Source organism: Engraulis encrasicolus, unplaced genomic scaffold (genome assembly GCF_034702125.1).
Source record: "Engraulis encrasicolus isolate BLACKSEA-1 unplaced genomic scaffold, IST_EnEncr_1.0 scaffold_51_np1212, whole genome shotgun sequence".
Lineage (NCBI taxonomy): Eukaryota > Metazoa > Chordata > Actinopteri > Clupeiformes > Engraulidae > Engraulis > Engraulis encrasicolus.
The window spans coordinates 552,746-570,245 of record NW_026945830.1 but is presented as its reverse complement, the minus strand read 5'-3'; the positions used below and the strand labels follow the sequence as shown (position 1 = coordinate 570,245).

At 42.4% G+C, this 17,500-nt stretch overlaps 1 protein-coding gene across 1 annotated transcript in view; it reads left to right on the top strand.

Annotated features, from left to right (window-relative positions):
* The window catches only part of si:dkey-172j4.3 (diacylglycerol kinase eta), a 62,630-nt gene that overhangs the window by 22,531 nt on the left and 22,599 nt on the right, over nucleotides 1–17,500 (top strand). Inside the window, exons 10-16 of the mRNA XM_063193670.1 lie at nucleotides 4,851–4,942; nucleotides 6,694–6,793; nucleotides 9,245–9,572; nucleotides 12,607–12,705; nucleotides 13,052–13,142; nucleotides 13,936–14,043; nucleotides 15,601–15,697. Coding sequence (XP_063049740.1) covers nucleotides 4,851–4,942; nucleotides 6,694–6,793; nucleotides 9,245–9,572; nucleotides 12,607–12,705; nucleotides 13,052–13,142; nucleotides 13,936–14,043; nucleotides 15,601–15,697 — 915 coding nt within the window. The remainder of the gene's footprint in view (nucleotides 1–4,850; nucleotides 4,943–6,693; nucleotides 6,794–9,244; nucleotides 9,573–12,606; nucleotides 12,706–13,051; nucleotides 13,143–13,935; nucleotides 14,044–15,600; nucleotides 15,698–17,500) is intronic.

Sequence of the window (17,500 nt, the reverse complement as noted above, 5' to 3'; positions counted from 1 at the left end):
ATAGGAAACAATCAAAAAGTCAATAAGGTCACCAAGGTATTGCAGTTCTATAAACTCTAACCTGCAATGGCTTTGCTTGTGAAGTGCTACTCCTACATACCTGTCTCCCGCACCCCTTCTGCCTGTTCTTCGCTCTCCCAAGAGAGCTCCAGCTGCAGTTTCAGGGCATTTTTCCTGAGAGGTGTGATGATTAATTTGTTTCAAGAACACTCCAAATGTCAGCATGTTGCTGCCAGTTGCATAATGCGGCGCCGAACTCACAGAGGCGTACTGGACTCACTTGATCTTTTTGGACTCCACCGACTCCTTTGGTTACAGTCCATTGTCCTAACTCTCGTCCTACACCTGTGCTTGGGGCTTCAGGCTTTGCTGACGCCTCGCCTCCATGGAAAGAGCAATAAAGTTTTGCAACTGTCAGCCTACAGCTCACAAACAAGCTTTGGAGGAGGGGCAGCCGTAGCCTAGTGGTTAAGGAGATTGGATTTATATCAGAGGGTTTCTGGTTTGAATCCCACCCTTCCACTCCCTATCACACTCCATGCCTGGAGTGCCCACACCTCTCTAGGGACTGTAACCAATACCCTGTAACCATGTACCAGTAAGTCACTTTGGATAAGTGAGTTGGTCTTTCATTCTGGAGGTTGTAGACTTGAATCCCACCAGACCTCTCCCCACACCTCCATCCATGGCTCAAGTGGCCGTGGCCGAGGCACCTAACCCCACATCACTCCAGGGACTGTAATATGGCTTGTAATATCTGTAAGTCACTTTGAGTAAAAGCGTCAGCTAAGTGTGATGTAATGTTATGTCAGCTAAATATAATGTAATGAAAGGGCATAAAAGGGCCATACTGTATCACAACTGTGTCATAATCCTCTGTGGTCTAGTGTGGAACTCTTGATCTACCTCCACTTGAAAAGCCCTGAAATACTTACAAATACATACAAAAACACAGGAAAAACAAGCCAAAAATGATTTCCCAACATCTCACATTATTATCAGGTGAGGTGACTCCCTCTACTTAGCGGTGCAGAGCAGTTATGATTCATGTTTTGGCAGTAATTACTGCTTAATAATCTGTTTTTCTAATATCCACAGCACCCAGATCATCCATTTTCATATTTAGGAAAACACAATGTTCTTTTTCTTTTTTGTTCAGCTAGAGATTTCTGACATAGTCAAAAAAGCCTTGATGTAATAAATGAACATCAAGTGGTTGGATTACACCTTCAAAAACTAAAAGACAGCACAAGAGGAGGGTTAAGAAGATTAGATAATGAAGACCAAGGCGCTTTTTGAAAGGTCTGATGATTCACTTGTTTCAGGAGCATCATTCCAAATGCCAGTTACATTTTGAGTCACGTAACTCGACGCGACGGGCTAATGGTGTTATGCTAATGGTAATGCTAATGATGTAATGATGTTTTTTTGACTCCACTGACCCGAACTCCAGGTATAGATGACTCAGTATAGTGAGTCTATTGTCTCCCACCATCAGTAACTGCTAGGACAGGGGTTTTCAAATTCACTGACTGTGAGCCTCCCCTTGGAGTAGGTAAAGACAATAAATCTGTTTGTCTGATGCTCCACATGCATATTATATTACTAATGTGCAATAGCCCCGTGATGTTAGGCCTATATAGGCTATGTCTTGTCCTTACTTAAACCAATCTTGTTCAAGATCAAGAAAAAATGAATTGCCTCATTAATGTTCCAGTTCCAGTTTTGAAAGTTCCAGTTCAAAAGTACTAGTTATTAGGTGACTTTAACTTCTTGATTGACTAGATGCTTTTACTTGAAACGAGAAATATAAGCTTGCTTAAGATCATATTTTTTGCAGTGCAATATCAGCACCCTTGACAACCCTTACTATGTTTGGGAGATGATATAGAAAGTCCAATAGATGGGTCCAATGAAAAGACTGATATCTAGTAGTGTAGTGGGTTTTTTTTTTTTAAGTGGGGGTACGCGATTTGGGAAGTTGGGAAGTTAATTCTGCAACTTATCATGTCAACCACACCCCCTTTACTGCCCTGTCCTACTGTTGTTTCTTCTCTGTTTTCATCTGTTATGTCCATTTCCGGCAATACTGCTATGTGCTCATTCTATCATTTTTGTATTCAAACATGGACCAATAATATATATATATATATATTTATCTCTCAGGAGAAGTGGGTACCCCCGCGTACCACGTCCACTACACCCCTGCTGATATCCCCAAGGTTCTTTCCGAGAGGTCTGATGATTAATTTGTTTCGGGAACTCTCCAAATGTCAGTGCGTTATGAGTTACATAATGCGGTACAGAACTCAGACACACTCTTTTTATCTGATCTCCCTCTTCTTCTCTTCTGCCTCTACCTCCTCTTCTCCTCTTCTTCTCTTCTTCTCTTCTTCCTCTACCTCCTCTACCTCCTCTTCTTCTCTTCTACTCTTCCTCCTCTTCTTCTCTTCTGCCTCTACCTCCTCTTCTTCTCTACCTCTTCTTCTCTTCTGCCTCTACCTCCTCTTCTTCTCTTCTGCCTCTCCCTCCTCTTCTTCTCTTCTGTCTCTTCTTCTCTTCTTCTCTTCTGCCTCTTCTCCTCTTCTTCTCTTCTTCTTCTACCTCCTGTTCTTCTCTTCTTCTCTTCTGCCTCTTCCTCTTCTTCTCTTCTGCCTCCACCTCCTCTTCTTCTCTTCTGCCTCTACCTCCTCTTCTTCTCTTCTTCTCTTCTGCCTCTCCCTCCTCTTCCTCCTCTTCTCCTCTTCCTCTACCTCCTCTTCTCCTCCTCTTCTCTTCTGCCTCTTCTCCTCTTCTTCTCTTCTTCTCTTCTGCTTCTACCTCCTCCCGGTGTCTATGACTCAGCTAAGTGTAGCTCTGTGGTGTCTCCCCCATCACTGCCAGACATTATTGGGGAATAAATGTTAAAGGGATTAAATTAGGTAGCCAGACTGTGCCCTCCTAGTGACGCAACACTTTCAGCGTTGCTACCAGTCAGCTCAAGAGCAATGCAAGTACGGTCTGAGTTCCCGCAAAATCGGGAACTCCGCCCACTTTGTTGGGAAGCAAACAATCATTAGCAAACCAAGGGAGGCTGTTTGGAAATTGCCATTTGGGAAATGTTAATTGTTATGCTCTTGGTCAGACCAAGTCTCGAGAAGATTTGAACATTGATGATAATCAGGCTATATATTAGGGCCCCTATATACAATAGTAGTAGCACTTTATAATAAGGTCTGCTTATAAAGAATTAGTAAATATTACCTAATGAATGATGAACAAAACATTAACATTAACCTTTTAACAGAGTATTTTTTATTTATTTACAAACAGTTTGTGACTGCTTGATAAATATAGAATATTAACACAACATTTCCCAGTCATTTACAAGCATCTTTTGTTCATCATTTGCTCATTATTTACTAAGTGTTATTAATGTTTTATAAGCAGACACTATTATAAAGTGTTATCCTGTAGTCTACGGTACAGTCAAACTACATGACTATCAGCCTGATTCTCAGCTGAAAACCCCCTTACGGCCGAGGTTAAAATAGATATCAAAACCAACATTGAGATCTGATGGGGAGGAGGTCACACACTTCAGCTTGATTCAGGAGCACTCAAAATAAATTGTGTCAGACGCTCAGACATACTGTTATGCTTTTGACTTCATTGTCTTAATTGAAGTTGATTGAGTCAACTCAATTAAACTGAGTATTCAGACGATGTAAAACGTGCCCATACTATTCATAGATTTCAAATCAGAGTCAAGACAAGCTTCTCTCAGATGCTTTCTCTTCGAAATCCAGATTATTGACTTTTGTTTTTGACATTTTTATCTGTCTCTCCTTCTTATTATCTAATGCTGTATACTTATTTCTTGCTTTTGTTTTGTACTCCCTTTCTTGCCATTTTATGCCTTCTTTTTTTTTTTTAATTTCAGTTGCCGTGCTTCTTGGTATTCATGTACACAGCATCTTCTTTTTATTTTTTATTTTTTATATTGTGAAGCACATTGAATTGCATTCGTGAATGAAATGTGCTTTACAAGTAAAATTGTCCTTGCCTTGAGTAGTATCAATATGTGCAGCATACCTCAGGCAGTCTTGTAATGATCATTTTCAAAAAAAATACATACCCGTTTTAAACAATAAATGACTCGAGCAGACTCATTGTGATGTTTTTGTTCTTAATTGACTTACTTACTTCACTTAGCCATCATTAAAGGAACAGTCGTGGTTAACTGTGTTTCAGGTGCTTAACTTAGTCATGGTTAACTGTGTTTCAGGTGCTTAACTTAGTCATGGTTAACTGTGTTTCAGGTGCTTAACTTAGTCATGGTTAACTGTGTTTCAGGTGCTTAACTTAGTCATGATTGACTGTGTTTCAGGCGCTTAACTTAGTCATGGTTAACTGTCTTTCAGGTGCTTAACTTAGTTATGGTTAACTGTCTTTCAGGTGCTTAACTTAGTCATGGTTCAATGTCTTTCAGGTGCTTAAGTTAACTTAGTCATGGTTAACTGTGTTTCAGGTGCTTAACTTAGTCATGGTTAACTGTGTTTCAGGTGCTTAACTTAGTCATGGTTAACTGTGTTTCAGGTGCTTAACTTAGTCATGGTTAACTGTGTTTCAGGTGCTTAACTTAGTCATGGTTAACTGTCGTTCAGGTGCTTAACTTAGTCATGGTTAACTGTCTTTCAGGTGCTTAACTTAGTCATGGTTAACTGTCGTTCAGGTGCTTAACTTAGTCATGGTTAACTGTGTTTCAGGTGCTTAACTTAGTCATGGTTAACTGTGTTTCAGGTGCTTAACTTAGTCATGGTTAACTGTGTTTCAGGTGCTTAACTTAGTCATGGTTAACTGTGTTTCAGGTGCAGATGACTCAGTATGCGGACTCTGTGGTGTCCCACCTCACCAAGATCCTGGACTCAGACAAGCACAGTGATGTAATTTCCTCTGCCAAGTAAGAACTGTAAAAGGCCCTGCCGTGGCCATGTGGTAGAGCACTGGGTTACCACGCTGCTTACCTGGGTTAGCAGAGTAAGAACACATACAAATCACAATAGGGCCACAATATATAGAAATAATAGCATAAAACCGCATGGTGTAATGTAGTAGTATTGTATTATGAGTAGAGCATTACTATGGTATAATTTAGTAGTGTAGCATAGCATGACATAGTATGGAATAGTATATCACAGTACAATATAGTCTAAATTGCAAGGCATAATTAGCATATAGCATATAGCATAGCATACTATAAATTGCATAGCATAGCATACTATAGCGTAGTAACGCTGTGTAGAAGTCATATGAAAGTCAGCATATTCAGTGAATTTCCACTTTCTACCAGTAAACAGCATCCAGGTGTTCATATTGGATGCCATACCAACTCACCTCTCTTAAAGTGATACTGTCCCATTTTTAGAAATAAGCTCATATTAAGCCTCCCCTTGAGTTAAATGATTGGGTTTTACCTTTCCCCTGTACTTTCAACCATTCTCCAAGTATGGCAGTGCAAAGTTTACCTCCAAGCTAGCAGTTAACATTGAGTCCTATGAGACCAGCTTGTCGCCAGCTGGGGGTCAGCCCTATGTTCCCACGGCCCATTGGTCCCACAGCCCATTGGTCCCACATTGCTAAGACTTTTGCGTTTTTTCAAAATTAGGCCCAATGGTCCCACAGCCCATTGGTCCCACAGCACATTGGTTCCACATCACTAAGATTTTTTAATATTATTTTTAGGCCCATTGGTCCCACAGCCCAAAATTCAAATAAAAAAGCAATGTGGGACCAATGGGCTGTGGGACCAATGGGCTGTGGGACCAATGGGCCTAAAAAATGAAAAAAAAGTCTTAGTGACGTGGGACCAATGGGCTGTGGGACCAATGGGTTGTGGGACCAATGGGCTGTGGGACCAGTGGGCCGTGGGACCAATGGGCTGTGGGACCAATGGGGCGTGGGAACATACAGTAGGTACGCTCCCGCCAGCTGGTCTCATAGGACTCAATGTTAACTGCTAGCATGGAGGTAAAACTTGCACTACCATACTCAGAGAAGAGTTGACAGTACAGGAGAAAGGTAAAACTCAACTATTTAACTCAAGGGGAGGCTTAATATGAGCTTATTTCCAAAAAATGGGACAGTATCACTTTAAGACAAAACTATCAGATTAGCATACTTTTCATTAGCATACTGAAACACAATTTTCAACTCACTTGACTCTAGTAGAACCAGATGGTCAGTTAGAGTAAAGGACAAAATTGACAATAATTTAATTTATACAGTATATACTATCATGTAATCTTTATGTTATATAGCCTATTTAGATGGGCACAATCAATGTTCCCCCAAAATGGGCATCATGTACATTTAAATATTCCCTTGATAAAGGTTTTGAAGAAATTTTAACCAAATATTATTTAATTAAGAGGGATCATTTTTGGTTACTTTAATGGAGGTTGTGAGTGATCCAAAAGGAGCCATCTGCTGGCTAAGTCTCGAGAGTGTGTGCGTGCGTGCGTGCGTGCGTGCGTGCGTGTTAATGGGCGTGCCTGACACATGCTGAACGCCAAGATAGCTGTCTTTCTAACATGATTTTCTCTCTCTCTCTCCCTCTCTCTCTCTCTCTCTCTCTCTCTCTCTCTCTCTCTCTCTCTCTCTCTCTCTCTCTCTCTCTCTCTCTCTCTCTCTCTCTCTCCCTCCCCCCATCAGATTCCTATGTGGTACGGTGAATGAGTTTGTGGCTGAGGTGGGGAAGGCTTACGAGAGAGCTGCGGAGAATAGAGAAGAGGCGGACGCCATGGCTAAGAAGGTGGGCGTGCGTGCCTGCGTGCCTGCGTGCCTGCGTGCCTGCGTGCCTGCGTGCCTGCGTGCCTGCATGCCTGCGTGCCTGCGTGCTGCATCTGCATCAATATAGTGTGGGATCAGTGTGTGTGTGTGTGTGTGTGTGTGTGTGTGTGTGTGTGTGTGTGTGTGTGTGTGTGTGTGTGTGTGTGTGTGTGTGTGTGTGTGTGGTTATATAAAATGTTGTGTAACATGGTATCGCTGTGGAAGCTGGTGGGCTGAAGGTTAAGAATAATGTAGAATAATGCAGCTCTGGGTTTAATGTCTATTCATTTTTCATACTTTCTCTCTGTTCATCCATACATACACCCACATCTCTCCCTCTCTCTCTCTCTCTCTCTCTCTCTCTCTCTCTCTCTCTCTCTCTCTCTCTCTCTTGCGCGCGTACGCTCTCTTGCTCTCTCTCTCACACACCTATTTCAATACACACATTATATCTCTATCTCTCTCTTTCCCTCCTTCTTTCTTTCTTTCCTTCTTCTTTTTGTTTCTCTCTTGCTCTCACTCTCTCTCTTTTGATCCTTATGCCACCATTCTCCACCCACCCCTCTCTCTCTCTCTCTCTCTCTCTCTCTCTCTCTCTCTCTCTCTCTCTCTTTATGTCTTTCTATCCCTCTCTCCACACCCCCTACGAGAGGAAGCACTTTAGTCTTAAATTAATTCTGAATTAGCTTGCCGCTGTTTGTCACCTGATAATTTGCCTGCTGTACCCAAAGACTGCCTTCGCCAGAGGAGGCATCCACCACCAACAGCAGGGAGTACATCCATCAGACAGAGAGAGAGAGAGAGAGAGAGAGAGAGAGAGAGAGAGAGAGAGAGAGAGAGAGAGAGAGAGAGAGAGAGAGAGGAGGCTTCAAGCACCAACAGCTGGAGCCCATCCATCAGAGAGAGAGAGAGAGAGAGAGAGAGAGAGAGAGAGAGAGAGAGAGAGAGAGAGAGGGGGGGGGAGGTGCTTCAAGCACCAACTGCAGGAGTCCATCCATCAGAAAGAGAGAGAGAGCAAGAGAGAGAGAGAGAGAGAGAGAGAGAGAGAGGGAGGGAGGGAGAGAGAGAGATAGAGATTCTTTTCTTGCTGATATTATCAATATAATTGCAAGCAATACAATTGCAAGCATTAATTTGTTGTTTGTTTGTTTCAATAATTATTTTATTACAATGTCATTACCAATGTATCTTCAACCAATGCTTTGGCAATACGAAATATTTTTGTCATGCTAATAAAGCTTCTATGAATTGAATTGAATTGAATTGAAGAGAGAGAGAGACAGAGAGAGAGACAGAGAGAGAGACAGAGAGAGACACACACAGAGAGAGAGAGAGAGAGAGAGAAAGATAGGAGGCTTCAAGCACCAACAGCTGGAGTCCATCTATCAGAGAGAGAGAGAGAGAGAGAGAGAGAGGGAGAGAGAGAGGGAGAAAGAGAAAGAGAGGTGAAGAAAGAGACACAGAGACAGACAGACAGAAAGAGTGACAGAGAAAGAGAGCTGCAGTGAGAGAAAAAGACAGATAGAGGCAGAATGAGAGATCCCATTCTTCAGTTGTGTTGACAAATTGATCATGAAGATTAGACAGGACACACTGCTCATGTTAAATAAGTTGCCTCAAAGCAGAAATCTTCAGTTTTATTAATAATCAGCACAGACATAATGGGCTGAGAACAAAACAATGTGCTGATTCATTTAAGGGCATGGTTATGAATAATAATGTATATGTCTAGATTTTACATTTCATGATATTTCTTTTTTTCTACAGTATATATATATATATATATATATATATATATATATATATATATATATATATATATATATATATATATATATATATATAATGTTGTTTATTGTCAAAATGTTACATATGACAATATTTATCTCTCTGTTCTTCTCTCTTCTGTCTTCCCATCTCTCTCCTTCCTCTGCCCTTTTCCTTCTCCTTCCTCTTTCCTTCTATCTCTTGCGCCATCTTCCTCTCCTCCTCCCTCTCTCCTTCTCTCTATTCCTCCATCCTTCTCTCTTCCTCCATCCTTGTCTCTCTCCATCTTTCTCTCTCTCCCTCCATCTCTTGCTCTCTTTCCTTCTCTCTCTTCCTCCATCCCTTTCTCTCTTCTTCCATCCTCCTCTCTCTCTTTCTCATCCTCCTCTCCTCCTCCCTCCATTCTCCTCTCCTCCTCCTTCTATCCTTCCTGCCTGCTCCCTCTATCCTCTTCTCTCTTCCTCCATCCTTCTCTCTCTTCCTCCATCCTTCTCTCCTTTCCCGCACCCTTCTCTCTTACTCCATGCTTCTCTATTCCTCCATCCTCCTCTCTCTTGCTCCATCCTCCTCTCTGTATCCTCCCATCTCCTCCTCCACCCTTCTCTCTACCTCCATCCTCCATCCTCCTCTCTCTCTCCTCTCTGTGTCCTCCCATCTCCTCCTCCAGTGTGCGATGTTGAATGAGAAGCTGGACTCCCTGGTCAAGGCCCTCAGCGAGGAGGCCGACGCCCAGCTGGTGCCCACGGGTTCCGTATCGCCGCACTCCGAGGACGGCGAGAACGAAAAAGACAGCAACGACACGGATGGTGGCGGCGGCGGCGGCGGCGGCGGCATCGGCGGGGATAACGGGGGTGGAGACCAGTCGTCATCGGGCGAGTCGCCTGGGGAGGAGGGGCCCGGGATGCCGAGGGCCTTCAGGAGCCGCGAGCAGCTGATGCTGAGGGCCAACAGCCTGAAGAAGGCACTCAGGCAGATCATACAGCAGGCCGAGAAAGGTGCGTGAACTGGACACTACACACCTTTAAACACATTGGAATTTCTTAGTGAAGCTATGGCTGTATGTCAGGCTACAGTATTCATGCCACACAATGCAATTCACAGTGAAGCTATGGCTGCATTTATACCTTTTTATCAGGCTAATCATGCCAGACAATGCAAATACACACCTTAGTCAGGTTATTTTTTACTGAAGCGATGGCTGCAAGCATACATCTTACAAGTATACAGAGTATAATATGCTGTTCAGAGTGAAGGCTGAGAAAGGTGAGAGGCTGAGAAAGGTGTACTCTAAACACTTTTAAACACATTTACAAAAGAAACATGGGAGCAATTTATTAGGCCTTTAAGACGCTCTAACAGCTGCCCAACACAAAACACAGCAACTACAGTACAAAAAAGTAAAATTCAATGTCAAAGTCAGTTTTATTGTAAATTTCTTCACTAACACTTGACATACAAACCTGTTCATTAACAATCGTGAATGAAGCCTGTTTACTGTCATGTGACCCAGCGTAACTGACAAATAGGTCACCCAGTGTGAACTTTTTCATGTCATGCCCTGATGAAGACTCGGTGTGGTTGAAACCTATCGTCTTTTTTAGACTATGCCCCAGTTTATAAAGGGTTTTTAACTTTATGAACTTTATACCTCCCAGCCGCCACCAAGTTTTCTGAAGAAGAGACATGTGTCTATTGACTTTAAGAGAACCAGCATATTGGAGTTTACTGGGTCATCATTGGAGATCGCTCAGCATTTCTCCCTCTGGAAGGAATTCAAATTACGTTTGTCGATCTACTTGTGTGGTGTCAAATCGGATCGTAGCACTGCTTTAACTGTGCAATTAATTCACGAGGCACGACCAGGTTTCAAACAGTTTTGGTTTTCTTGCAACCCTACGATTGCACGATCGTGAGGTGAAATCGCTTGTCGTTACTCCATGTACACTACACCTGCGATTGAGCAACAAATCGGCCCGACTCCCAAAAAGTCGTGCGAGTGAAAAATCGTGGGAAAATCAGGCAAATAGTTGCACAGTATAAGCCCGGCTTTAGCCAATCTATAGTCCACAACCACATAAGCCTGGAGGAGTTGAGTGTTTCTCTGTGATTCTCTGCTGTGAGTGACAATTATGCTCCTCCAACCTGTACTGCAACCAAAGACAAAAATTACACTCAGCCAACGTAGACGCAGAATGTTTTTTCCCACAACTTAACTGATGCTGAGCCCACAGTAGCATGAAGATGAGAGTATAAGGTGACTGTGAGTGGCAATTATACTCTTAAAAACCTGTAGTGCAACCAAAGAGAAAAATTACACACAGTCAGCGTAGACAGAAAAATGTTTTCCAACAGCTTAACTGATGCTGAGCGCACGGTAGCGTGAAGATGGAATTACTGTTTAGGTTTCTCCACTAGCTTAGCTGATTGTGAGTGTGAGATAGGGACATGCGTTTTTTTCCAGATTTGCTGCTGACAAATTTCAGATCAAGCAAAGACACATGTGACACACACCGTTCTGGAAGGCAGTCATTCTTGTAATAAGGTCCTTCGTTAACAGTAATGACAAATGCCTGGCATTTTTTTGTTGCTACGTCATGTACTCTCTCTCTCTGTGTCTCTCTCTGTCTTTCTGTCTCTGTCTCTGTCTCTGTCTCTCTCTCTCTCTCTCTCTCTCTCTCTCTCTCTTAGTTTGTCTCTAACCCCTGTCCTTCCCTCTTCCTCGTCTCCTATCTTCTATTCTAAATCTAATTCTAAATATTTTGTTGCTATGTCATGGCCTCTTTGGTAAAAATAGCTCACAGAGGAAGTGGAATGTATACAAAGTGTTGCATAGCAACATGTCTAGCTGTTTAATCATTCACTGCAGATGTTGTCATGATAAATAAACAAAGTATGCAACAGTTCAAGTTCAATTTAAATTTATATAGAATATCTCAACCAGCGGAAGCTGAACAACGTGCTTGAAAACAAAATTGGAAAATTACAAGTGTCCTTCAGCCCTCTACCCTTGTCTCCTTTCTTCTCTGTCCCTCGTTTCTTTGTCTTGGCTTCTCTCTCTCTCTCCCTCTCTCTCTCTCTCTCTCTCTCTCTCTCTCTCTCTCTCTCTCTCTCTCTCTCTCTCTCTCTCTCTCTCTCTCAACCTTTCAGTCCTTCCTCTCCTTCCTTGGCTCTCTTCTTCTCTCTTTTCACATAATAATAAATAAGTTTGTTTTATCCATAAGCACCTTTCAAATGCACTCAAGGACACTTAGCAAAGATAATAAAAATACAATTGGATCATGGAGAAAGCTAAACAAAATGAAAACGGAAAATGAACGGGAACAGTTCAATTACAGAAGCCAGGGCCGGTTCTAGTCCTTTTGGTGCCCTTGGCGAGCACCCCCTTCCCTTTTGTACATTTGAAGAGCTCTTTTCCAAAACGCTATATCCACCATTTTTTACTTTTTGAATTTTAATATTGGATTTGACAGTTAAGAAGTCCTATAATCTATATATGAATTCTTGCCATTCAAATGTTTTCAGAACATACTTTTTAATCCTCTATAAAATGCATTTTGCAATGCAATTCAATGGAAAGCCCAATAGAAAAAAGTCAATTTCCCAACATTCTATAAAATGGATAAGACCTCTTCATTTAGACATTAGCATCGATATCTACATCTGATTGGGCACAGATCTAGTCCCTACATATACTGAGTGACCATGGCAACACTGTCAATGTTTTATTTTGCTCAACATTCTTATTCTGTGTGGGACCTTTGGGCTTTATGGGGCCCCAAGACTTTTGGTGCCCTAGGTGACTGCCTTACCCTGACAGCAGCATAATTGTGTCCTTCCTTCTCTCTTCTCTTTTCATATTCCCTCTCTCTCTCTCTCTCTCTCTCTCTCTCTCTCTCTCTCTCTCTCTCTCTCTCTCTCCTCTCTCTCTCTCTCTCTCTCTCTCTCTCTCTCTCTCTCTCTCTCTCTCTCTGTGTTTTAATATTCTCCTCTCCTCTTTCTTCTTCTTCTCTCTCCCCCTCTCTGTTGCAGTGGTGGATGAGCAGAATCGTCACACTCAGGTGCAGCGCATGTCCTCCACCTCCTCCATCAAGCGGCAGGGCAGTGACGAGCTCAAGGACGCCGACATGCGTGAGTAGCCATGGAGTAGAACCGCATTCCTGCTGCGGAACTCGGAACGCGGAACAACAGAAAGACAACATTCCGCTTCTGAATTCCACTTCCCGGCACCAGTTCTGTGGTGTCCCTGGTTTGTGGCACTTGCAGTAACTGTTTAAGGATCATGTTCTTTCTGAATGAGATATTGTTGACGTGTTATTTCAGCACTTAGAGAGTTGACTGGACAAAATAGAGTAACTGAAATAAATGATAGAAGTCCGCAACACTTTTAATGCTCCCAGTGATTTATTTGTGTGTCTCCTCTACCACTCCACTACCACTGATTTATCAAATAACCTTTGACCTTTCCCCTCTACAGGTCAGGGTTCCATGAGTCCCCCCCTCACCTCTCCCATCACCCTGGAGAAGTCCGAGAGCTTCAGCGCCGTGTCATTCTCAGAGGACTCTGTGTAAAGTTCAAGTCTTACTTATTTAGTGTGTGTGTGTGTGTGTGTGTGTGTGTGTGTGTGTGTGTGTGTGTGTGTGTGTGTGTGTGTGTGTGTGTGTGTGTGTGTGTGTGTGTGTGTGTGTGTGTGTGTGTGTGTGTGTGTGTGTGTGTGTGTGTGTGTGTGTGTGTGTGTGTGTGTGTGTGTGTGTGTGTGTGTGTGTGTGTGTGACTGCTATGTATATGATACCACAGCCACTTGAAAAAATGCAGCTAGTTCACATACATGCACGCATACATAAATACCTATAGGAAATACGTAAGCCCTGCCCAACTGGTAATACAAGGCAGTTTCACATCATGGTACACACATGATGTAATGCTGTATGTGTGTCCGTCCCCCTGCTTCTATGTGCCACTTGATTTGAATAGGAACTGATATTATTGATATGATAAAGATAAAGATAAAGATGTATAACATACATTGCATTATAATTATTATAGTCTGTATAATTGTTTATAGTATTATCAATACAATATTACTACAATACTATATCAAAACAATACTGTCTTTTTGGGATGAAACAGCATGAAGTATTTTATCACTTAGAGAGTGAATTTTTATCTTCTAGAGTGTATATGTTTCCAAAGTGCTCTATTAGACTTGGACCACTACTCTGGAAGCAAATACACTCTAGAGTATGTTAAAATTCACTCTCTAAGTGATGAATTAACACTGCATGTTTTTGCTCTGTAGGCTTTTCATTATTGGTAAGGTTCTAATGTTCTAATGTTGTAATGTTCTGTGGGTTCCCCAGACTCTGCACTGAGAAGTGTGTGATGAACAACTACTTTGGCATCGGACTGGATGCCAAGATCTCGCTGGAGTTCAACAACAAGAGAGACGAGCACCCCAAGAAGTGCAGGTACAGTACCCGAGATGACCAGCCTGCAACACATATGCTACAAGCATGTCTACAATACTGCCCTACAAAGTGCAGTTACTGTACTACGTCAACAGTGAAACTGAGAAAAAGGCCTTCTAAGCCTTTTGTATTAGGTTGGATATTACAGTTACTGTTTATTTGACATGGCAATGTTTCTAAAATGGTGCACAATTGGACCCTAAGCCTTTGCCACAAGATAAAGGAGATGTAATAAAGACTATTTAAAGTCTAAACTCAATTTTGACAAAGATACTGCACTTTGTCTTTGTAGGGCAAAATACATGAGCTACCGTTAAAAAAGAACACATCACTCACAAACACTCCCAGTATACTGTGAGTTGATTGGCTAGATCAGTGACTCCGAAAGTGTGGGCCATAGTGTTAATGCAGGTGAACCTGTGAGAGGTCCTCAAAGTATTTCCATTGCACCAGCGCGACACTATAAGTTTGTATGCTGTCAGTGAAATCAGAGCTCTGGCCAATGATGTCAAATACAAATACAACAATGCACACATTAGCCAACAGGTGGAATGACAGTATCACATGGCTTTACAATATGAATGAGTCCCCAGTCAACTATAACATGAGAGAGGTACAGTAGGAAACTTAGCAGCAGTCTGACATATTATTTGGATGGGAGTGCTGACATATTTTCCATTGCAGTACCCAGCCACTATACGTGTAAGTAGGCCGTCAGTCAAAGGTTTGGACAAATGCCAAAACAAATACAAATGAGGAGCTCTTTTTCAAAGCACTAGGTATCCATTTTCAAAAAAAATCAGACTTGTTATCGTCTTTCTCTGTTTATATCGTTGAAATCAGTGTTTTAATGTTTGAATTTCCTATGGAAATATCAGATAACATAAACCCAGTTCCCATTTTCCTGACGCTGTTTAGATTAAAAAAATATATATTTATTAAAAAAATGTACTTGTATCAGGCTTGTACGAAATTCCGAATTGAATGAATTGAAATTCAAAGTAATGCCATAATACGAACACTAGGTGGTGTCATTACCTTGAATTTCTTTGAATTTAATCTACACCACCCATTGAGAGTACATAGAACACCACCACCTAGTGTTCATATTATGGCATTACTGTGATTTTCAATTCATTCAATTCGGAATTTCGTCTGACTTGTATTTTTACAGCACTTTTGGAAAAGAGCTTTTAAAATACAGCACATGCATTAGCAAATAGATGGAATCATTACAATATGGAGGAGTGCCTGTAGCAGAACAATTGCACACAGGCCCCCACCACCAATGCAGAAGCGCCCTGGGCCCAGGGGCAAATGCCCTGCTTGCCCTGCCCATAACTCTGGCCCTGTTGAGTGTACTAGACTAGACTGTAACATGAGTGTACAGTGAGGCAGCAAACTTGGTAGCATATTATATTGCTGACAGTCCTGGCAGGTTTTCCATTGCAATAGCATAGAGGTGTCATACAGGGGGGGTAAAGTGTGACTGTTATGTTTATATGTTGTGTTGATACCTCTTAACCTTTGACCTTTGAACTCTTGACCCCCCTGCAGCAGTCGCACTAAGAACATGATGTGGTACGGCGTGCTGGGCACCAAAGAGCTGGTGCAGAAGACCTACAAGAACCTGGAGCAGCGAGTGCAGCTCGAGGTGTGTAGTGCAAAGTGGAGTGTGTGGGTTGTGTATTTGTGTGCGTGTGTGTGTGTGTGTGTGTGTGTGTGTGTGTGTGTGTGTGTGTGTGTGTGTGTGTGTGTGTGTGTGTGTGTGTGTGTGTGTGTGTGTGTGTGTGTGTGTGTGTGTGTGTGTGTGTGTGTGTGTGTGTACAGTATGTATGTGTGCACCTGCGCGTCTCTAATGTGCAGTGTGTGTGTCGTGTATTTGTTTGTGCTTGCGTACGTGCGTGTGTGTACGTGTCTGTGCATGCGTGTGTGTACGTACAAATACCTGCGTGTCTGTATGTGTGAAAGTTCTGCCGTTCTGCCTCTGTCATCTTTCTCAGAAGTGATAGGCTAGCCCTTATCTCTATGCTACGGTAAATAACTGCAGTGATTGTGCTGATGAAATCTGGAAATGTTATGACAACTTCTTGTTACTCCTGTTTTTTCATACTGACGTCTTTTCTGAGAATACGTCTCATAATCTCTGAAGCTAAAAGCAAACATCCCATTGTTGTTGTGTTCAGATCAGCTGTGGTTGTTTAGATGGTATGTTAGCATTTTGATTTTGAACACTTAATGCCAATGTTTTCATTATCTATTATATTATTTGGGACTAGCATTGTCAGAACAGAGTCAGTCTTTTTCCACAGCCATATTTCCATACGTACAATATTACCATTACAGAATGTTGTAATAGTGTGTTTGGTGTAGCGTGGATGGCAAAGATCGAACAACCTCCTTTATGTGTAACATTATCAATATGAAATGTGCATATCAATGTTGTATAAATGTTTGGTGTAGCGTAGTTGAGAAAGACTTCTGGTGTTGTATAAGTTGAGTATTATGTGTGGAGTATTGTTAGTGTAATGCCGTGTCCAGACCAAGAGCGAACTATGCTGCCTGGTAGCGTGGGTAGCAGAAGATGACCAGAAGATGTCGCGCAAGAAGCTTCGCTCCTGGCGAATTCGCTTTGGTAGCGCAGGTCGCGTGCCCTCCATAGAGAAATAATGACTTCCATCGCTTCATTCGCTCCGTTCGCTCTTGGTCTGTACACGGCATAGTTCTTCTGTGTTTGGTGTAGCATGGCCAAGAGGATACAGTACAGTATGTCTCCCTGACCATGTACTATAAGGATAATAGTATCATTATGAAACCTGCACATTAGGCCCTGCCATGGCCAACCGGTAAGGTTGCCATGCGGCCGACCTGGGTTCGATTCCTGGTCTAGGTCCTTTACCAACCCCTCTCTGTCTCTCTCCCAATTCCCTTCCTGCCCACCTCTCACACTGTCCCATTATCAATAAAATCGTAAAAGAACAAAAAAACCTTTTATTTTAAAATGTATTATCATGATTATAATCGTGATTTTGTGTTTGGTGTAGCATGGTTGAGAGTGTCCACGACCACATATAAAAATAATAGTATCATTATGAAATGTGCACATTTCTTTCATTTTATTATCATAATTCCAATAGTGACTTTGCGTTTGTGTGGCGTGGTGTGGTAGAGAAAGGGTTAACGGTGTTGGCTGTAATTAGTGTTGATTGCTGGAGCAGAGACGAGGACATTTGTCTTAATTAAGGGTTGTCACGGTGACCAGACGAGACGTCACACACTTACAGCTTACAGACTCTGCTCTCCAGTTTTTACAGGCTTGGCTTCATGTCTTTTGGCTACATTTCCAAATCACTCTCTCTTTCTCTTTCTCTTTCTCTCCCTCCCCCCCCCCCCCCACCCCCCCCCCCCCCCCCCCCCCGCCCCCTCTCTCTCTCTCTCTCTCTCTCTCTCTCTCTCT